The following is a 23,898-nucleotide window of genomic DNA, read 5'->3' on the forward strand; positions in this document are numbered from 1 at the left end:
CAATACCTTTTATCCCATAAGTGATCTGAGGTGTAACGTTAGGCTATTCATCACTTATGTAATTAAGTTTAATATTTTATGATAATCACTATCTCACATAGGCAATCCATTAATTTTTTTGTTATTGTACAGTGTTCTCTCCTTTTGATTGGTTTTTAAATGTTTTTAATCAGGAATTTTCCTTTTAACTTTGGAATAATTTTACCACCTTTTCCTTGTAAAATATTGTTTTAATTGGCAGTAATACATGAATACAAACTGGTTATTAAATTCAAGCAATGCTGAACAAGGTACAGAAAATCTTCACTTTCTCTTGACTATCATTAAGCCCTTCATTTTTCAAGGAAAAGTACAATCCCATGTTCCCATTCTCTGCTTTTTCCATGGCATTTACTATCTTCTAATGTATGATATACCTTACTTATGAATTATGTTTACTGGTTTTTATCAACCTTCTCCACTATAAGTACTTGTAAAGATCGGATTTTTCTTTCTTCTTTTTTCTGATGTATCCCAACTATCTAGTGTATATCAAGCACTCATTATTTGATGAAAGATGGAGTCAAGTTAAAAAGGACCTAACAACTTGTTTCTTTTATAGTAATATATACATATCTAAAATTGTTTGAGGCAACTTATATTCAGATACATATATAAACTTTTTAAAGTGAAAGAGAATTGGTCACTCCACTTTTTAACTTTTAACATAAGCAAATGATGACTAACAAAGCTTGGTCAATGTTACTATTATAATTGGATAAACTTCAGCAGACTTTTTTCATTGCCTAGTTATCTGTGAACAGCACGTCTCTTAGTTGCTTAGGTGGGCTATTCTTATTTGGAGCTGGTTATAAGTCTGTAGTCTGGAGGAAGATGGTGAGCAATGGTGCTCCCTCCCTGAAGGGCAGTTGGAACAGAATGTTGGTTTGCCAAAGGGTATGGAATTTATGAGAGGCAGTCTGCTTCCAGACCCTTTCACCCAATCTTCCAGCTTAGACTTCTGAGCAGGTCTACTCTTAGTATTCCTCTTTATGTATTCAAATCAAAAGAAAGCAAGTTTGAGTCAGAAGAAGTCTAGATGGGAAATGTGATTACATTAAACCCTGATTAAAACACTAGTCTCAAGAACAAAGAGAGCTAAAAATTAAAAATAATTTCTTAGCTTCTTTGTTAAAGACATAAATTTTTATTTGTCTCAGTTTCATTTAGCATCATCGTTTTAAGTTAATTTTTTCTCTATTTCTCTAATATGCAGCTTATCTAAATCAATCCACATTCTTTTTTCTGTGGATAAGTGATGGTACCACTATTATCAATCTTTCAGTCTTCTATAACTGTCAGTTGTTGAATGCCTAAAATGTATAGTTATAAGATTGTTTAGGTATACCTAGATATCTGAATTTTTTTTGAATTATTTTTATGTACCTTTAGCTTAAACATTAGAGATTTGCTTGTAAGAAAATTATATAAAATTAAAGAAGTCAGTTGTCACCGATGTGCAGGGAAACTCACTAAGTTTTCCTCTGATATTAATCAGAGTTGGCCAGTTTGTCTTACTAATTCCAGATATACTGGAAATAGGGTTGGATTTTTAAAAGGGCTGAAACCTTGGAATTGATGATATGATGTAACTAATGTTACATTACAGGGAAAGGCTAAGATCTTTACATTAGATTTCTGTTGTACCACATTCCAGAATATTTTTGCTGTTAGGAAGGGTTTCCAAATCTCTGTGTGGAAGAGGTAAAGACAGTAAATGAGCCCATTTGCCTTTTGGTTTAAAGCACTGTAATTCATTACTTGGAGAGCTAACAAAAAACGCCTTTTAAGACTTTATAGTTCTCATTCATTTGGCTGAGGTGTAATGTAGTACACCCAGTCTTTTTATTTAGAGAACTTATGCCTTTTGTGAGGCTGCCTGTAGCAAGAATTGGGTGATGAAGAGTCTGCTCCTGTCCAAGAGGATTTTTACCTAGTATTAATGACTCTGATGCTGGGAGGGATTGGGGGAAAAGGGGATGACAGAGGATGAGATGGCTGGATGGCATCACTGACTCAATGGACGTGAGTCTGAGTGAACTCCAGGAGTTGGTGATGGACAGGGAGGCCTGGTGTGCTGCGATTCATGGGGTCGCAAAGAGTCGGACACGACTGAGCGACTGAACTGAAGGACATGTGGGTAGCAGCTAGCCTCAGAATTTGGGATATCAACCAAGTTGGAACCTGGGGAAAGATATGCAGGAACAAAGGGTTGATAATTGCCAGTCATTGGGAATCCTTACTAGTAAAGTTCTCTAAGATAGTGTTCTCAAATAAAGGTAAAATGCAGATTGATGAGCAGTATAGATCAGTGGGGAATTTGGTTGGCAGGAAAGTGATTAGGTTGAGGAATTTCAAGCTAGACCTGAAGCCTTGCTCATTAAAGTGATTCTTTAAAATTAAATGAGAAAGTTGGATTAAGAGAATCTTGTTTGATATAATTTCCCTATTTTCCTTTGAGTCTGTAGGTCGGCTGCATAGCAGAAAAAAAGTGGTGCTAGTTGCATGTCTTGCAGATCTTAGATCTTTGATAACTATTTCCTTCTGTAATCACTGAATAATTTTGGAAATGAGACAATAATGTGAGCCCCTTAAACTAGCTGACTTAAAGATCACAGACAGGAAAACTTAAATATATTTTATTTTGTATCCTTGCAGATTGATCATTTATTCATTAGTAATTTACCAGAGATTGTAGTGGAATTATTGATGACGTTACATGAACCAGCAACTTCTGGTGCCAGCCAAAGCACTGACCCCTGTGACTTCTCAGGGTATGGATATTTTTAATTTAGAGGATTAGCTGCAATTTCATAAGGTCCTTGGGAAGTTTATTAGTTGACACCTTCAAATGTCTATTTCAGTTATTAGACATGTACTGTGCTTTTAAATTCTGTTTCTTTTAAAATAGTTACCTTTGAATTGAAGTTTCTGCTGTACTGTAGCCTCTTCATAGTGACTGCTCTTTTAATTACCACTTTGTTTGCAAATTCAGTAACCTTTTTATTCTCAGTCTGTTTATAATATTTGAGCATTGTGCCATCTCCTATCATGAAATTTTCTTCTGTGACTTGGCTTTCTGTATCACCTTTTTTTTAAAAAAGCATTCTCCTTTGCTAGTGGAATTTTACTATATTGCAATTTCATTTGCGTGTAAAACCTACTTGTTGTATATGAATGGTAGAGTTATTCATATACATTGTTACTCATTTACCTTGATTGTAAGGTACTTGAGAACATTCTTTTTTTATACACTATGCAATACTAAGCATGTAAAACAGTAATAATATCTATTAAAATATTTTTGCATGTGTAATTTCATTTGGTATAGAATTTGATTGCTCTCTTGAATGTTACCGTGTTTACGTGTGTACCCATGGCTAATTCATGTCAATGTATGGCAAAAACCATCACAATATTGTAAAGTAATTATCCTCCAATTAAAATAAATAATTTAATTTTAAAAGATATTATTGAGTGTAAAGTACTAGACTAGAGCTTTAATTCATACCTTAAGTAAAGTGATACTAGGTCTCTTTTTTATAACTGCTGTTAACTTTATAAATGATTTTTTAAACAAATTATTGACTACCTCCTAGAAAGTTATTTAGGTATTCTGATTGATGTATATAGAGTGTAATATGTCATTTGTCATGATTTTATTAAAAGTCTAGTTTTCACCAAGAAAATAACTAAAATTTGGGGTATTATAATCTAAATTTTTCTTTTGAATTTTCACTGATCTATCAAGAAAATGTTTTTTCTTGATAGTTTTATTCTGAAAATGATGACTGATTTTTTCTATAACTCTTAGGGATTTGGATCCTGCTCCTAATCCACCTCATTTTCCATCACATGTGATTAAAGCAACATTTGCCTATATCAGCAATTGCCATAAAACCAAGCTTAAAAGCATTTTAGAAATTCTTTCCAAAAGCCCTGTAAGTATACTTTACTAGGATAATACCTGAAGAGAGAATTCCATCTTTTTCAGCTAGAAAATCTGTTTAAGTACATTTTATTTTTATTTTTTTGTAAGTATAAGTACATTTTAAAAAGAAAAAAGTAAACAAATGGAAAACTTACTTGAATAAATTAAGAAAAATACTCATTTACAAGTTTATATCTTAGTGTTTTACTTGTCAGTATTAATTGAAATATGTCACATATGAGGGCTGAATTTTGTGACATTTTAGTCAGGTTGGCTTAGGATTTGTGTATATATGTATTTTTTAAAGAATATACTACTAAATATTGTTTACTATCTGAAAACAAAATAAATTGACAAGTTTTTTAAAATTTAAGATAGTAATTTTCTTAATATGATATTTTGCATTTGATATCAAAATCCCAAGCAAAATTCTGAAATTTAGAATTCTGTAATTTGAATATAAAAATGTATGTATTATGTCTGAGTATATGTGGTTAGGCAAGGTTTTACTAAATGTATCTTTATTTTCTAGGATTCCTATCAGAAAATTCTTCTAGCCATATGTGAGCAAGCAGCTGAGACAAATAATGTTTACAAAAGGCACAGAATTATTAAAATATATCACCTGTTTGTTAGTTTATTAATGAACGATATAAAGAGTGGCTTAGGAGGAGCTTGGGCCTTTGTCCTTCGAGATGTTATTTATACTTTGATTCACTATATCAACCAAAGGTAAATAATATATTTAGACCAATATATAAGAAGTTTTTCTACCCTCATCTTAATTGAAAACTTCTATGCTTCTACAGGGTAGAAGCCAGAGTATTATTTTCTGAATTTTGCTTTATATATATATATATATATATACATACATACACTTCTCCAGCTCTAGAAGTCTTTAAATATTAAAGATCTTCTCTTCAACATTTTAAATATGCTAATTTTACATGGCCATAAATAACATGTTACCATAGCAGTTCTGCTCACCACTTCCAGTGTGTGGTAAGGGGAAGGAAGGGGGATTCCCAGTGCACACCCAGGGTTCAGACATCAGCTGGTACCTGCCTGTAGATAGTGTCAGATCCCACAGGTTAAGAGCTCAGTCCTACAAGACTACCCTCTCTCCAGCCTCATCAGACTTCAGTTGAAAACTATAGATTGGAGGTTTCAATAACCCCCTTCCTTGGGTTTGATTATTTTGCTAGAGTGGCTCACAGAACTTAAGAAACCTATTTACTCACTAGATTGCTGGTTTATTACAAAAAGAAATAACTCAGGAACAGCCAAATGGAAGAGATACTTAGGGCAAAGTATGGGGAAAGGGCATAGAGCTTAAGTGGTCTCTCCAGTCACTTCATTCTCCTCTTACCTGCAAATGTTCACCAATCCAGAAGCTCCTTTAACCCCATCCTTTTGGGTGTTAAGAGAGGAATCATCAGCCATTGGTGACTGATTGAAGGGAAAGCCCTTCTTGATCAGAGAGGTGGGACAGAAAGTTCCAACCCTCTAATTATAGGGTTGGTTCTTTTGGCAACCAGCCCAGATCCTTAGAGGCTTCCCCAAAGATACTTCATCAACATAACAAAAGACTCATTTATTGCTCTCATCACAGGAAATTCCAAAAGTATTAGGGACTCTGCCAGAAATGGGGACAAAGACCAAATATATATTTCTTATTATAAATCACAGTATCACAATTACTATAGATTTGGGAATGTATGTTCTTTTTAGCATCTCTATCCTTTCCATTGGTTTTAATAATGATTCTATTGTCTATTGTTTTCTTATTAGTAGATAACATTGTAATCAAATAAATTTAAGCCCTCAAAGCATATGAAGATATCTATTTCCATTTTGTTTTCTCATATTCTTTTTTGCTTTTTAAAATATAATTTTAAGTCATATGTATGTGTGTGTACTTTAAGTCATTCAGTCTTTTTCCTTCACTTTTTTTTAGGTTTTATTATGGTTTAAAATATATAACATAAAATTTCTCATTTTTAACTATATTTTAAGTATCCAATTTAGTGCTATTATGTTCATGGTATGCTATTAATTTTTATTTCTGTCATTGCAGTTTCCAAATCCAACTTATTTATTACCTCAAATAGAATCTTTGTATTCATTAAGCAATAACCACACAGTTCCTCTTCCCTATAGCCCTTATAGCTTCTAATCTACTTCCTATCTTTTTTAATTTCTTTGTTTTAGGTATTTCATATAAGCAGAATCATAATTTCTTTGCCCTTTCCTGTTGGCTTGTTTCACTTAGCATGTCTTCAGTGTTTATCCAGCATCATGCTTTTTTGTGGCTAAATAACATTCCATTGGGTTTCCCTGGTGGCTCAGATGGTAAAGAATCCTCCTTCTATGTGGGAGACCTGGGTTTGATCCCTGGGTTGGGAAGATCCCCTGGAGAAGGGCATGGCAACCCACTCCAGTATTCTTGCCTGGAGAATCCCCATGGACAGAGGAGCCTGGCGGGCTACAGTCCATGGGATTGCAAAGAGTCGGACACAACTGAACGACTGAGCCCAACAACATTGGATATATGACACTTTTTTTTTAATCCATTCATCTCATGAAGAACACTTGGGTTGTTTCATAGGCATGAAGTGTTATCTCATTGGGGATTTGATTTTGCATTTTCCTACTAACTACTCATGAGTATCTTTTCATGAGCTTATTGATGATTTGTATGCCTTCTTTGGAGAAATGTCTATTTAAATCCTTTGCCCATTTTAAAAATTGGATTGTCTCTCAAATCAAAAACTGATTTGAGAGAATAGCATTGAAACATGTATATTACCATATGTGAAATAGATCACCAGTCCAAGTTCAATGCATGCAACAGGCAGTCAAAGCCAGTGCATGGGGACAACCCAGAGGGATGGGATGGGAAGGGAAGTAGGAGGGGGGTTTGGGATGAGGGACAATACAATAAAAATAGAGAAAAAAAAATTGGATTGTCTTTTTGTTGTTGAGCTGTAGGAGTTCTTAATATATTCTGGGATTGAACTCAGTATGTGATTTGCAAATATATTCTGGATATTGAATTCATATGTGATTTGGAAATAGTTTTTCCCATCCTATAAAATTTTCACTTTCCTGATAATGTCTTTTGATGAGCAAATGTTTTTAATTTTGATAAGGTCTGATTTATCTCATTTTTCTTTTGTTTCATGTGTTTTTGGTATTGTAGGTAAGAATGCATTGGCAAATCTAAGGTCATGGAGATTTACCCTTAGAGTTTATTCTAAGAGTTTTATGATTTTAGCTCTTAGATTTAGGTTGTTGATTCATTTTAATTTTTATAAACAGTGTGAGTTAAGGGTTCAGTTTCATTCTTTTGCATGTGGAAATCTAGTTGTCCCAGCACTATTTATTAAAGACTATTCTTTCACCCTTGTCAAAAATCAGTTAGCCATTGATGTATGGGTTTATTTCTGGATTCTCAGTTCTATTCCATTGGTCTTTCCTTATGCCAGTACCATGCTGTGTTGCTTGTTGTTGTTCAGTTGCTAAGTCGTGTCCAGATGTTTTCAACCTCAGGGACTACAGCATGCCAGGCTTCCCTGTCCTTTGCTATCTCCCAGAGTTTGCTCAGACTCATCCATTGAGTCAGTGATGCTATCCAAATATCTCATCCTCTGTCACCCTCTTCTCCTCCTGCCTTCAATCTTTCCCAGCTTCAGGGTCTTTTCCAGTAAGTCGGCTCTTCACATCAGGTGGCCAAAGTACTGGAGCTTCAGCTTTAGCATCAGTCCTTCCAATGAATATTCAGGGTTGATTTCCGTTAGGAATGACTGTGTTGCTTACTGTAGCTGTATAGTAACTTCTGAAATCAGGAAGTGTGAGTCCTCCAATTTTCTTCTTCTTTTTCAAATTGTTTTGACTGTTTGGATACCTTGCAATTCCATATGAATTTGTTGACCAGTTTTTCCATTTATGCAAAAAAAGTGCTGGAATTTAGATGGATATTGCATTCAATATGTGACTATTTTAGATAGTGTTAATATCTCAACAGTTTGTCTTCCAGTCCATGAATACAGGATGTTTTTCCATTTAGTTGGGTTTAATTTCTTTCATCCATGCTATATAATTTTCAGTGTACAGGCAATTCACATCCTTGGTTAAATTTATTCCTAGATGTTTAATTCTTTTAGGTGCTATTGCAAATGGCAACCCACTCCTGTACTCTTGCCTGGAGAATCCCATAGACAGAGGAGCCTGGTGGGCTACAGTTCATGGGGTCACAAAGAGTCGGACATGACTGAGTGACTGTCACTTCACTTCTGCTCCATGCAAAACTAAGGACCAGGATCCCACATTAGAAACAGGGTCTGAAGTATTCATGAATATTGCCAGGCTGAGGATGATGTGGGGCAAGGACAAGTAAAATCACCACAAAGCTTTCCTAGTTTTTAAGTTTCCTTTTTCTTGATTCAGTGATTGCTTGATTGTTGCTGTTTTACAGAGTTCTAACAAAGTTCATACAGTTTGCTCATTTTTCAGTATTTCTGTCAGGGGAACTTGGAGCTGCCTACTCTGTCATTTTCTTGATGTCGCTTCTGTTTTTGGCTTTTAAACATCTAATTTTAAAGAATTAGATGTAAAACTAACTTTTATGTCATGCCACATCAGAATTAGAGCTGTTGAATAATAATGACCTTTGAACAATTTGATATCAAAGTAGTGTCCTGTAACTTATTGTTTTTTCACCCACATTAGGCCTTCTCGTTTCATGGATGTGTCATTACGTAGCTTCTCCCTTTGTTGTGACCTATTAAGCCGGGTTTGCCACACAGCGGTAACTTACTGTAAGGATGCTTTAGAAAGTCATCTTCATGTTATTGTTGGTACACTTATACCCCTTGTGGATGATCATATGGAAGTTCGGGAACAGGTAATTTCCCAAATCATGTTCAAAATGATATATGAAATATATTGATACAATATTCTTGGAAAGAACTGGGTTTTTATGTTTACTTGGTATAATCAGTAATTTTAGTGAAAATAGTCTTTGAAAAATGACGGGGAAAGCATTCTCAATGAATTAAGCCTTGTAATCTTTTTGTTATAGAGCACCTAGTAATTTTGATCTAATAAATAACCTGATTTCTTTCTTACTTATACTGGAATGTAGAGGTAGTCAAAACTAGGGATCCAGTTCACACTACTCTGATGGTGTAAGAGATATTATATGAAATGCTTCAGTAATATTGACAACCGTGTTCCTCAGTGTCCATCCTATAGTAAAGGCCCTACATGTTTGTTGAATTATTTGAAAGCCCAGAAACAGTAGTAGCTAGGTGCCTTACTAGTGATTAGAACATTTTATCTAAACCAGATAAAACCAGATAAAAACCAGAGTTTTTATCATTTATCACAGTGGGTTTCTTTGTTTTACTTTAACATAGAATTAATCCATTTCTCTTGATTTTTTCTTTTTTAATTATGTTTAGGTACTGGACTTGTTGAAATTCTTAGTGATTGATAATAAGGATAATGAAAATCTGTATATCACAATTAAACTTTTAGATCCTTTTCCTGACCATGTTGTCTTTAAGGATTTGCGTATTACTCAGCAGAACATCAAATACAGTAGAGGACCCTTTTCACTTTTGGAGGTAATAATTATTCTGTCATCTTGCTATTTTGTATTAGAGAGGATAGTAGTACTTTCTGGAAGTCTCTAATCCTCTCAGAGGAAAAAACTGGTCTTTTTTAAAAATTGTGATTAAAAAAGCGTAAGCTGAAATTTGTCCTCCTAACAGATAAAAAACTGAATTTTTAAATATACTCTTGCTTTGCACTAAAAGTATAAATATCAAAGTTTCTTGGTAAATATCTGAATTTAAATATTAAAGAAGTATAATATAAAATATGCTTGATGAAATATACATATAAGATTCATTAATGTCTCAAAATTACCATCTGATCCTCTGAAGGAAAATATAATGCTTGAATTAGAGATGGTATGTAACTTTTTGAAGAGTTTTTCAGGTTTTAATCTTGTTTAACCCTTAAAAATTTCAAAACTATGTTCAGATGTTTTCCTTATAAATCTTACTATAACTTTACTCTATATTTGGCTATAATCAATATGAAAATATAGTTAAATATATTGAGACATAAAACTAGAATTGTAGTGATAAATAAATACAAGTTTAAGCTTTTCCCTCTAATTGAGTATACTATAACAATCTTAAACTCTAAATATTTTATCATGAGAGAGTCTAGTAGAATTTAAATGATTAAAACACTGTAAGATTTGAAGTGAAATAAGTAACTTATTTCCACCTTGTTTGGTAGTAACAGTGATAGGAATCAGTGTCTGTAGAAGGCATTAACTGATTTTTAGAAATTTTATTTTACAGACTTAACCAATGTATGTCAAAAGCAAGTTACATTTTTAGCTGATTTTCTCTTTTAGGAAATTAACCATTTTCTCTCAGTAAGTGCATATGATGCACTTCCATTGACAAGGCTTGAAGGATTGAAGGATCTTCGAAGACAACTAGAGCAACATAAAGATCAGATGATGGATCTTATGAGAGCATCTCAGGGTATTCATTTTAATGACTTGGGTTATTTGTATACGTTTCTTTTTGAAAGAATCTCTTAAAATTCTTGCTCTTGGTTTAATTGCCACAGATTTAGTTCAGACCCTCATCATTTCTCATCTAGTTATGAAAGACTTTCTAAGTTGTATCCTTATCTTGAATTACTACCATTTTATCCATCCTTTGGACCTGTGCCAGAATGTCCAAATTTATTCTGCCACTTAAAAAAATGTTAACAATTTGCTGCTGCTCAAAAGAAAAATTTGAGTTCTTTAAAGGGAGGCATGCAAAGTAATCTCTCTCTGCCTACTACCCCAGTTTATTTAAATAAAAGAAACATTTCATTTTAAGCATCTTAGCCATGTATGTGTTTTGTTTGTATGTATGTATTTGTTTTGTATCTACACACATATTTGTATGTGTGTTTCTAGCTTTTTTTTTTAAGAAAACTTCCATTTTTAAGTTGATTTGATTTTAGTTTTTAGGTTACTATGGTACTGCACTTGATGGAAATATTTTCTACTTATGTTTTGACTTTCATCATCCTGTGCTCGTTAACTTCTTATTTCTATTCTGTGATTTTTGTCCTCAGTACTTTTAAAAATTAATTTTGTTTTGACCATCTGAATTCTGAGTTTCTAGAATATTTGTTCTTGAGGTATATAAATGTATATACATGTGTGTGTGTGTATATATATATATATATATATATATATATATATGAAACATGAACTTTTTCTTTGTATATCTAATTCTTGTGTATTTGGGTATTTTATTGATTCATACCAATATAGCCAATAGATGTTTGTAGCTATTTAAATGACTTAAAATTTAGTAAAATTTAAAGATCAACTTCTTTGTTGTACTAGCACATGTCAAGTTCTCAGTAGTAACATGTGGCTTGTGGCTGTCATTGGACAGCATGGATTATAGACCATTATCATCATTGCAGAAAATTCTATTGGACAGGGCTGGTCTATTCTAAATGCAAGAGGCTAAAAACCAGGCATTCTCCCAAGGTTCCTTCTAGTTTAATGCTGAATAATTTTTGTGTTTCTAAATGTGATTTTGCTAAAGGTCTTGATTTCTCGGCACAACTTGTTAAGACATTTTTCTCTCTCTGTCTGCCAAATATTGCTGCCAAACGTTTTTACATGATTCTATTGAAGAAGGAAGTTCGGATACATTCATTTACTTTGTATTTTTGAAGCGCCCACAATTTAAAATCTTTATTAAAGTTTTCTAGTCACACAATTTAAATATTTGAGCATATTATAAAGAAAAGTGTTGTCTCCACCATAACTTAAACTAATTTTTTCAAAACTGCTTCTAGATAACCCTCAGGATGGCATAATGGTGAAGCTGGTTGTCAGCTTGTTGCAGTTATCCAAGATGGCAGTAAACCACACTGGTGAAAGAGAAGTTTTAGGTAATCTATTTGGCTTAGTGAATATGAGTTTGTTTGTTTGAGTGGTCATCTACATAGCATTTTAAAAATCAGTAAAATTTGTTGTCTGAAATACTAGGGAAATACGAGGTGCTAGTTAGATTTCTGTTTAGTTCAAGTATCCTTAAGCAGCCCTCCTTTCATATTTTCCTTCCTTAGACATTCATATAAAGTAAAAAGTTAGTAATTAATATGTGTGCATAACTATTAATTTGAAAATGGCTTGTACATATTTACTGGAGAGGGGAATGGCAAACACTTCATTATTCTTGACTTGAGAACCCAATGAACAGTATGAAAAGGCAAAAAGGTATGACACTGAGAGATGAACTTCCCAGGTCAGTAGGTGCTCAGTATGCTACTAGACAAGAATGGAGAAATAGCTCCAGAAAGAATGAAGATGCTGAGCCAAAGCAAAAACAACACCCAGTTATGGATGTGACTGGTGATGGAAGTGAAGTCTGATGCTGTAAAGAACAATATTGCATCGGAACCTGGAATGTTAGGTCCATGAATCAAGGTAAATTGGAAGTGGTCAAACAAGAGATGGCAACAGTGAACATCGACATTTTGAGAATCAGTAAACTAAAATGGACCAGAATGGGCGAATTTAATTTGGATGACCGTTATATCTACTACCGTGGGCAAGAATCCCTTAGAAGAAATGGAGTAGCCCTCATATTCAACAGGGCTTCCCTTGTGGCTCAGCTGGTAAAGAATCCACCTGCAATGCAAGAGACCTGGGTTCAGTCTCTGGGTTGGAAAGATCCCCTGGAGAAGGGAGAGGCTACCCACTGCAGTATTCTGCTCTGGAGAATTCCATAGACTATACAGTCCATGGGGTTGCAAAGAATCAGACACGATGGAGGGACTTTCACTTTCACTCATAGTCAACAAAGAGTCCGAAATGCTGTACCTGGGTGCAGTCTCAAAAGTGACAGAATGATCTCTGTTCGTTTCCAAGGCAAACCATTCCATATCAGAGCAATCCAAGTCTATGCCCCAACCACTAATGCCAAAGAAGCTGAGGTTGAATGGTTCTCTGAAGACCTAGAAGACTTTCTAGAACTAACACCCAAAAAAGATGTCCTTTTCATCATAGGGGACTAGAATGCAAAAGTAGGAAGTCAAGAGATACATGGAGTAATAGGCAAGTTTGGCCTTGGAGTACAAAATGAAGCAGGGCAAAGGCTAACAGAGTTTTGTGAAGAGAATGCACTGATTATAGCAAGTACCATCTTCCAACAACACAAGAGACGACTCTATGCATGGACATCACCAGATGGTCAATACTGAAATCAGATTGATTATATTCTTTGCAGCAGAAGATGGAGAAGCTCTGTACAGTCATCAAAAAAGAAGACCAGGTGCTGACTGGCTCAGATCATGAACTTATTGCAAAATTCAGACTTAAATTGAAAATCTATAGGAAAGCTACTATCAGAAAGATAATGAGTGGATTCAGCAAAATTGCAGTATACAAGATCAACATGCAGAATTCATTTGTGTTTCCGTACACCAACAGTGAACAATATAAAATGGAAATTCCATTCCATTTATAATCCCATTTATAATAGCACTTAAAGAGAATTACATACCTAGGGTAATTTTAGTTAAGGAGGTGAAAGACTTATACACATTCTGTTTTTTAGAAGTAAGTCACTAAGTATAGCCAGCACTCAAGAGAGGAATAGGCTCCACCTTTTGAAAGGAGAATTGTCAATAAATTTTAAACATATTAAATACCATAATATCAGGGGAAGAACATGAGGCAGCCCTCTGGCATCCTGAAAACATCTGTCTTCATTTGGGTAGTGAGAATATAGGTGGAAAGAAAATATATGTGCCTGCATGTATATGAGAGTTTTCACTGAACTAAGTGTGTAAGATTTATGGACTTTATGTAATACCTCAAAAAAAAAGTGGATACATACAGTGGCTATTGGAGAAGGCATTGGCAACCCACTCCAGTATTCTTGCCTGGAGAATCCTTTGGACGGAGGAGCCTGGTGGGCTGCTGTCCATGGGGTCACACAGACACGACTGAAGCGACTTAGCATGCATGCATGCACAGTGGCTGTATTTAGACTTCCCTTAATATCTACATTTTACTAGTTAATCTATCTCTTGGATATGATTTTATAGGGGAAAATATTACCCACATGGATGATATGTAAAGGAAATGATACAGTATTTTGTAGCTTCTTGAATCTATTGAACATCTATGAAGTGAAGTGAAGTCGCTCAGTCATGTCCTACTCTTTGCGACCCCATGGACTGTAGCCTACCAGGCTCCATCCATGACATTTTCCAGGCAAGAATACTGGAGTGAGGAAACATTTAAATGTTAAAGGATGACAAAAACATATTTTTGAAATTAGAAAATTTCTGTTTTATATATGATCTCTTAGCTATAACTTTACTGAATTGGAATTTCTATATGTAGAGGCTGTTGGAAGCTGCTTGGGAGAAGTGGGTCCTATAGATTTCTCTACAATAGCTATACAACATAGTAAAGATACATCTTATACCAAGGCTCTTGAGTTATTTGAAGATAAAGAACTTCAGTGGACGTTTGTAGTGCTGACTTACCTGAATAATACACTGGTAGAAGATTGGTGAGTATTTAATGATACCTTGTGTCTGATAGCACTTCCTCAATTTGACATTCAAGATTGATACCTCATATAAATTAACATTTCCAATAACTAAAGCTTTCTCCTTTAAGTTGCCATACTTTTGGTCTTAAGTATTTAGTCAAAATCATTGTATTTTTATTAATTCACATAATTACTAAAACCCTATATGCCAGGTGCTTATTATCATGATGTATATACGAGACAAGGTGCATGTTAAATTTTAGCAAGAGTGAAATTGAAAGTCGCTCAGTCCTGTCTGACTCTTTGCAATTGCATGGAATAGTCCATGGCATTCTCCAGGCCAGAATACTGAAGTGGGTAGCTGTTCCCTTCTCCAGGGGATCTTCCCAACCAAGGGATCGAACCCAGGTCTCCCACATTGCAGGCAGATTCTTTACCAGCTGAGCCACCGGGGAAGGGTAGACTAGACAAATAAATAGTGTAAAACTACCAAGTGGTTCCACAGAAAGCATTAGGATAGGGGAATATAAATGGGGGTATTTTGGGCATTTGTCAAAATCAAAGGTACCACTTTCCTCTCAGCTAGACGTTTTGATCCTTTTTTTAAAAAAAGTTTTATTTTATATTGAAGTATGATGGATTAACAATGCGGTGATAGTTTCAGGTGGACAGAAAAGGGACTCGGCTATATTATATCCATTCTCTCCCAAACTCACCTTCCATCCAGGCTGCCATATAACATTGAGCAGAGTTCCCTGTGCTTTATATACAGTAGATTCTTGTTGGTTATCCACTTTAAATATAGTAGTGTGTATGTGTCAATCCCAAACACCCTATCTCTCTCCTTCATCCTCCCCCCTTAACAACCATAAATTCCTTCTCCAAGGCGGTGTGTCTGTTTCTGTTTTATAAATAAGTTCACTTGTATCCTTTTAAAATAGGTCATAGAGTGGGAATTACAACTCCAAAAGTTTTAAGCTAATCAGACAGGGCTTTCTTTTTCCCATTAATGCTCAATACAAAACAAAATGGCAACAGTTAGTATAATTTCAGCTTGCTGATTATGAGATTACTTTTTCTTTCTCGTCCCCTCCCAATTTATCTATTTGCAGTTGGCTCAGATGGTAAAGCGTCTGTCTACAATGAAGGAGACCTGGGTTCAATCCCTGGGTTGGGAAGATTCCCTGGAGAAGGAAATGGCAACCCACTCTAATACTCTTGCCTAGAAAATCCCATGGAGAGAGGAGCCTGGTGCAGGCTATTGTCAATGGGGTCTCAAAGAGTCGGACACGACTGAGTGACTTCACTAACTTACTTACTTATGTATTATTTACAGACCCTTGAACAATGTGAGGGTAAGGATGCTTTGCTTAGTGGAAAATTCATATATACTTACAGTTGGAGCTCTCTATCCATGGTTCTGTATCTGAGGAGTCAACCAACTGCAGATGGTGTAGTATTTACTATTGAAAAAACTCTGTGTATAAGTGGATCTATACAGTTCAAACCCTTGTTGTTCAAAGGTCAAATGGATTTATTTTTGATATATTTGAGCATTTCATCACCACCATTTTTGGGGACTGGGTTCAAACAATTTTTGCCCACAATTGGGCATGTTTCTAAGGTGAATAGGGCTTCCCAGGTGGCCCAGTGGTAAAGAATCCTCCTGCTAATGCAGGAGAAGCGGGTCGATCCCTGGGTCAGAAAGATCCCCTGGAGAAGGAAATGACAACCCACTCCAGTCTTCCTGCCTGGGAAATCCTGTGGACAGAGGAGCCTGGTGGGCTACAGTCGATGGAGTTGCAAAGAGTTGGACATGACTGAGCAGGCATGAACTCCCATACTATGGTAAAAAGGTATTTTGCATCTGTTTCCCTGTAAACCCTCTCCTTCTCTTGGGGAATAAATGATTGGCAATAATGTCTACTTGCTATGTTTTCATTGTTGATTTTAAGGATGTGTATCTTTCTCTCTTCTATTGTTGTTGTTACAGTGAAAGGGCTGGCATGGTTTCCTTCCCAATGTTTTGTTAGAAAAATTTTCAAGCATACAGCAAAATTGAAGAAATTTTGCAGTAAATACCCGTATAATTACCACCTAGATTTTTACTATATTCTGCCATTATTATCCTTATTTTATCACATTTAGCCATTCTTCTATTAATTCATCTCATTCTAAAAAAATGTATTTCAAAGTGTATCTGATACAGATTTTGAAGAGATTTTCCACAGAAAATTTGCAAGCTTTGTGTTTCACTTGTTACATAGTAATTTGCAGTTGATTTTTCAGAAAAAGGTGCACAAAAATACTAGTGTAACTTAAACTTGAGAACCGCAGGGAATAGGTACAGTTTGTTTTTCCTGTCTTGTTTGTAAGAGGAAAAAAATCATTACATGTTTGAGGGACCTCAGGTATACAAAGGGATGTTGACTAAGGAATTCACAGAATCATGGAAGGCTTCTGTGAGGAAATGTCATTTAGTGGATCTGAGTGTTGAGGAATTAACTGGAAGATGATTAGGAATAAAACATTCCAGGCAGGGAATAGCTAGAGTAGAAAGAAGCTTCATGTGTTTGAGGATCAGAAAAAGCCTGGTGTGGAAGAAGATGATGTGAAATGAAATTAGAAAGGTCTGACTAATTCTGATTAATAAATTTGATTTTATTTGAAATACATAAGGAAGCTATGGAGTTTTAAGCAGTGTAGTCATGATGCAACTAATCCTTTTATTGGGACTTTTATATGGCAAATGGCTTGTGATAGGGCAAAAATGGAAATAGGATGCCTGATTATGAAACTGTTGCAGTTGTCCAGAGAAAGGGTGGCAGAAGTCAGGGTCCCTGCTGGCTCAAATGGTAAAGAATTTGCCTGCAATGCGAGAGACCCAGGTTCGATCCCTGGGTCAGGAAGATCCCCTGGAGAAGGAAATGGCAACCCACTCCAGTATCTTTGCCAGGAGAATTCCATGGACAGAGGAGCCTGGTGTGCTATGGTCCATGGGGTCACAAAGAGTTGGATGAGACTTTCACTTCACTTTCAGTGAAGATGAAATGGAACCTTGCGATATTTTTAACACAGAGCAGCAGAACCTGCTGATGAATTTAATTTGGAGGAGATAGGGAAAGATAGCAGAATGAAGGATGAATTCAAGTTTACAGTTTATGCTTCTGTGTCTTAAATTGAGACTCCTAAAAGGACTTAAGCCTTTACTTGATAGCTCATTAGCATATATAGTATCAGGCTTTAAGACATTTTATGTCAGCTATCATATTTTCAGTACTGTTGTATTACAGTCCCCTTTTTCTTAATTTTTTGAAAAAGAGAAGGACCTTTAATTTTTTATTAGAGATTATAGAGTCTTACCTAATAATGCCAACTAGCTTTTCACTTACGGTTTGTTTAAAATTTTTCTAGACAATAATGTTATCATTTGTAGGGAAATTCCATTCTCTGTTACCCCAAATTATTTGTTCCTCATAGAGAAAATGTTATCAAAATATTTTTTTGTGGGTGATTAGTATTCTGTCATTCTCATTCATCATTAGTCAATATTATTTTCAAGTATTTCTTTTTATGAGACTTTTAAATTTATAGTAAGTCATAAACTTTCATATAGTGAATGAAAGGAATTGCTGTTACAGTGATTAGTAACTCAGGTTTACTAAAGGAATATTAAAAAGTGCTTGGTAATTGTTTGGTATTACCCAATTTTATGGGTATAAAATTTCCTAATAAATGCAAAGGTTTCCTAATATAATTTAAGGTTTTAATTTTTTCATAAGGAGTTGCTTTACATTCATTAAGATTAATATTGATATATTTTGTGGCGTTTGAATTATGTGTTTTTCAGTGTCAAAGTGCGAGCGGCAGCTGTTACCTGTTTGAAAAGCATTTTAACCACAAAAACTGGACATCGTTTCTGGGATATTTATAAGGCAACAACTGATCCCATGCTGATCTATCTACAGCCTTTTAGAACATCAAGAAAAAAGGTCTCTCAAATAATGAATGTTTATTGAATACCCACTATATCTAGAACAGTTGTATTTGCTGTGGGCTATGAATGTCATATTGCTTAATTATGCTAACACTTAATATTTTCTGGAAATAATTTCAGCTATAATTTGAATCCAAGGGATTTGTATTTTTAGTTACGGCAGTGTGGAAAAGCTGAGAGAGGTAGCCTAGAGAAATTATGGTTGATTTGGGGGTGCATAGGAGGAGTTCTTAATGACAGGCTTTTTTTTCAAGGAGTGGAAAACCCCTTTCTTTGACCAGATACAAGCCATTGCTCCTGGTGTGGTTTATAGGTATTGTGATAATAAGTTAATGTGAAATTTTAGATGACCTAGATTTCTCCCTTTTTCATGTTGATGTCAGATATAACAAGGTTCCACTGAAAGGACTCTATGAAAGAGACTTAAGAACCCTTACTTTATTAATCTAAGCATTTTTCTCTAATATTTTCTTTTTATAAAGCAACGGAGAAATATGCCATTGAGTTTCCACCAATTTAACTTCAGTAACGTAATGTATCATAAATATAATTTTGGTCTTATTGAAATTATTGGCAGTATAAACTTATTAATCATTCCTGAATATTATAAATTATAAAATTATAAGTAATATTATAAATTATAAACTATTATAAAGGAAATCAGTCCTGAGTAGTCACTGAAAGGACTGATGCCGAAGCTGAAGCTCCAGTACTTTGATGTGAAGAACTGACTCATTGGAAAAGACCTTGATGTTGGGAAAGATTGAAGGCAGGAGGAGAAGGGGACGACAGAGGTTGAGATAGTTAGATGGTATCGACAACTTGATGGACATGAGTTTGGGCAAACTCCAGGAGTTGGTGATGGACAGGGAGGTTTCCCGTGCTGCAGTTCATGGGGTTGCAAAGAGTCAGACACGACTGAGGAACTGAACTGAACTGAATATTGTAACCTGTAAAACATTGCAGTTTTAAAATTTTAAAATTTCATTTCATCCTGAAATCAGTTCTGTATGGTAGATACAGACTGGTTACATATATAAGGCAGAGAGTCTGTGATTCAACATATCACTAATAAAATGAGAGTAGAAGTTTCCTTCTGTTTAGATCAGTAAATTTTCACCAGATTCTACCTTTCATAAGCATAATTGTATTTTAATTTTTAAAAGTAACTGATGCATATAGATTTAGTTTTAACTATATTTAGTTTTATTTGGCAGAGAATGCAGTGGCACCCCACTCCAGTACTCTTGCCTGGAAAATCCCATGGACAGAGGAGCCTGGTGGGCTGCAGTCCATGGGGTCACTAAGAGTCGAACATGACTGAACGACTTCACTTTACTTTTCACTTTCATGCATTGGAGAAGGAAATGGCAACCCACTCCAGTGTTCTTGCCTGGAGAATCCCAGGGACGGGAGAGCCTGGTGGGCTTCCGTCTATGGGGTCGCACAGAGTCGGACATGACTGAAGGGACTTATTAGCAGCAGCAGCAGCAGCAGCAGTTTTATTTGGAAACGTTTTTGTTTATGCCTAGATATTTGTTTGGCATAGGAAAGATAAAATGTGTTTCTGGTTACTGTATTTATGTTTTCTGATCACTTTTTTCTAGTTTTTAGAAGTATTAAGACTTGATAAAGAAAATCCTTTAGAAGGCTTGGATGATACAAGCCTGTGGATTCCTCAAAGTGAAAATCATGACATTTGGTTAAAGACACTGACTTGTGCTTTTTTGAATAGTGGTGGCACAAAAAGTGAAGTTCTTCAGTTATTAAAGCCAATGTGTGAGGTAAGAAGATTAGTCTGACTCATACCCTTTCTACTTCTGTTTTTTTCATTTGAGCTTTCTCATCATAATTTTCTTTGCTTGTCCCATTCCATTTTGCTTTTTTGTTCATGTTCATGGCTTATATATAAAAATCATGTTCATGGCCTATATATAAAGAAAGAGTTCTGTGTACTGCACACCACCTTCATGCAAAATAACTTATACTCAGCTCTTGTGAACCCATTCAACAGAGCATCTTTTTATATAGGACTTTTCAGCTGTGAGGTAGCTACATTTCAGAAGAGTTCTAAGGGGGTGTCATAAATAACATGTTACTAATGATAGTTAAAATACAGATGATTAGAAATTATTTGTGTTAACCAAAGGTCTGTTCTAACTTTTTAAATTAATTTTATTGAGGTCATTGTCATTAACTTTCTGTGATTTTTTTTTTTAATTTTTATTGAAATATAATTGGTTTACGATGTTGTGTTGATTTCTGCTGTACAGCAAAGTGAACCAGTTATACATGTACCCACTATTTTTTAGATTCTTTTCCCATATGGATCTTTAAAGAGTATTAAGAAGAGTTCCCTGTGCTATACAATAGGTCCTTATTAGTTATCTTTTTATATATAGTAGTATGTGTATGTCAGTCCCAGTTTCCCAGTTTATACCCACCCCCTGTTCTGGAACCATATATTATATTCTACATCTGTGACTCTGTGACTCTGTTTAAATTTCGTAAATAAGTCCATGTGTGCCATTTTTTTAGATTCTATATAAAACCTATGATATTTACCTTTCTCTGACTTAAGTCACTCAGTCTGACAATCTTTGGGTCCATCCAGGTTGCTGCAGATATCATTATTTTGTTCTTTTTATGGCCAAGTAAAATTCTATTGTGTATATATGTACCACATCTTCTTTATCTGTTTCTCTGTTGATAGACATTTAGGTTGCTTCCATGTCCTGGCTGTTGTAAATAATTCTGCAGTGAACATTGCAGTGCATGTGTTGTTTCGAATTATAGTTTTCTCTGGATAAATATGTCCAGGAGTGGGCTTTCAGAATCATATGGTAGCTCTATTTTTAGTTTTTTAAGGAACCTCCATACTATTCTCTGTATTAACTATACCAACTTATATTCCCCCCAGTAGTGTAGGAGGCCACACTTATTGTTTGTACGTTTTTTGATGATGGCCATCCTGACTGTTTGAGGTGATACCTCATTGTAGTTTTGATTTGCATTTCTGGAAAAAGTCAATTTTCATTCCAATCCCAAAGAAAGGCAATGCCAAAGAATGCTCAAACCACCGCACAATTGCACTCATCTCACACACTAGTAAAGTAATACTCAAAATTCTCCAAGCCAGGCTTCAGCAATACGTGAACCGTGAACTTCCTGATGTTCAAGCTGGTTTTAGAAAAGGCAGAGGAACCAGAGATCAAATTGCCAACATCCGCTGGATCATGGAAAAAGCAAGAGAGTTCCAGAAAAACATACTTCTGCTTTATTGACTATGCCAAAGCCTTTGATTTTGTGGATCACAATAAACTGTGGAAAATTCTTCAAGAGATGGGAATACCAGACCACCTGACCTGCCTCTTGAGAAATCTATCTGCAGGTCAGGAAGCAACAGTTCGAACTGGACATGGAACAACAGACTGGTTCCAAATGGGAAAAGGAGTTCGTCAAGGCTGTATATTGTCACCCTGTTTATTTAATTTATATGCAGAGTACATCATGAGAAACGCTGGACTGGAAGAAGCACAAGCTGGAATCAAGACTGCTGGGAGAAATATCAATCACCTCAGATATGCAGATGAGACCACCCTTATGGCAGAAAGGGAAGAGGAACTCAGGAGCCTCTTGATGAAAGTGAAAGTGGAGAGTGAAAAAGTTGGCTTAAAGCTCAACATTCAGAAAACGAAGATCATGGCATCCGGTCCCATCACTTCATGGGAAATAGATGGGGAAACAGTGGAAACAGTGTCAGACTTTATTTTTCTGGGCTCCAAAATCACTACAGATGGTGACTGCAGCCATGAAATTAAAAGACGCTTACTCCTTGGAAGGAAAGTTATGACCAACCTAGATAGCATATTCAAAAGCAGAGACATTACTTTGCCAACAAAGGTTCGTCTAGTCAAGGCTGTGGTTTTTCCTGTGGTCATGTATGGATGTGAGAGTTGGACTGTGAAGAAGGCTGAGCGCCGAAGAATTGATGCTTTTGAACTGTGGTGTTGGAGAAGACTCTTGAGAGTCCCTTGGACTGCAAGGAGATCCAACCAGTCCATTCTGAAGGAGATCAGCCCTGGGTGTTCTTTGGAAGGACTGATGCTAAAGCTGAAGCTCCAGTACTTTGGCCACCTGATGCGAAGAATTGACTCATTGGAAAAGACTCTGATGCTGGGAAGGATTGGGGGCAAGAGGAGAAGGGGATGACAGAGGATGAGATGGCTGGATGGCATCACTGACTCGATGGATGTGAGTCTCAGTGAACTCCGGGAGTTGGTGACGGACAGGGAGGCCTGGCGTGCTGCGATTCATGGGGTCGCAAAGAGTCAGACACGACTGAGCAACTGATCTGGTCTGATCTGATGTATAGTATCATGCCATCTGCAAACAGTACTGTTTCACCTCTTCTTTTCCAATTTGAATTTCTTTTATTTCTTTTTTTTTTCTCTGATTGCCGTGGCTAGGACTTCCAAAACTATGCTGAATAAAAATGGCGAGAGTAGACATCCTCATCTTGTTTCTGATCTTAGAGAAAATGTTTTCAGTTTTTCACTGTTGAGTGTGATGTTAGTTTTGGTTTTGTCATACGTGGCCTTTATTAGGTTGAGGTACGTTTCCTCTATTCCTACTTCCTGGAGAGTTTTTGTGTGTTTTTTTTTTTGTTTTTTAATCATAAATGGGTGTCAAAAGCTTTTTCTGCATCAAATCTGTGACATGCTTTCTTTGTTATTGTTGTTCAGTCACTGAGCCAGTCTTTGCAACCCCATGAACTGCGACACGCCAGTCTTCCCTGTTCTTCACTGTCTCTTGCAGTTTGCTTAGACTCATGTCCATTGAGTTGATGATTCCATCCAACCATCTCATCCTGTCCTTCTCCTCCTGCTCTCAATCTTTCCCAGTAACAAGGTCTTTTCTAATGAGTTGGCTCTTCACATCAGATGGCCAAAGTATTGGTGCCTCAGCTTTAGCATCAGTATTTCAAATGGATATTTGGGGTTGATTTCCTTTAGGGTTGACTGTTTAAATCTCCTTGCTGTCTAAGGGTCTCTCCAGAGACTACTCCAGCATCACAATTCGAAAGTGTCAATTTTTTGGTGTTCAGACTTCCTTATGGTCCAGCTCTCGCTTTGATTATATGGACCTTTGTCAGCAACATGATGTCTCTGCTTTTTAATATGCTGTCTAGGTTTTTCATAGCTTTTCTTCCAAGGGGCAGGCGTCTTTTAATTTCATGACTGCAGTCACCATCCACAGTGATTTGGGAGCCAAAGAAAATAAAGTCTGTCACAGTTTCCATTTTTTTCCCCATCTGT

The 23,898-nt window shown here is 35.7% G+C and overlaps 1 protein-coding gene across 8 annotated transcripts in view; it reads left to right on the plus strand.

The window, feature by feature from the left end:
• ATM (ATM serine/threonine kinase) overlaps positions 1-23,898 on the plus strand; it is a 154,854-nt gene that overhangs the window by 68,446 nt on the left and 62,510 nt on the right. For 7 of the 8 annotated variants that reach the window (XM_055547803.1, XM_055547804.1, XM_055547799.1 and 4 more), the window contains 10 exons: positions 2,698-2,813; positions 3,854-3,980; positions 4,503-4,702; positions 8,702-8,876; positions 9,436-9,600; positions 10,407-10,539; positions 11,870-11,965; positions 14,430-14,601; positions 18,434-18,575; positions 20,188-20,364. In XM_055547803.1, coding sequence (XP_055403778.1) covers positions 2,698-2,813; positions 3,854-3,980; positions 4,503-4,702; positions 8,702-8,876; positions 9,436-9,600; positions 10,407-10,539; positions 11,870-11,965; positions 14,430-14,601; positions 18,434-18,575; positions 20,188-20,364 — 1,503 coding nt within the window. Of the gene's footprint in view, positions 1-2,697; positions 2,814-3,853; positions 3,981-4,502; positions 4,703-8,701; positions 8,877-9,435; positions 9,601-10,406; positions 10,540-11,869; positions 11,966-14,429; positions 14,602-18,433; positions 18,576-20,187; positions 20,365-23,898 lie in introns of those variants that run through there. The other variant, XM_055547805.1, reaches the window with a different exon arrangement.

Source organism: Bubalus kerabau, chromosome 15, assembly GCF_029407905.1.
Source record: "Bubalus kerabau isolate K-KA32 ecotype Philippines breed swamp buffalo chromosome 15, PCC_UOA_SB_1v2, whole genome shotgun sequence".
Lineage (NCBI taxonomy): Eukaryota > Metazoa > Chordata > Mammalia > Artiodactyla > Bovidae > Bubalus > Bubalus kerabau.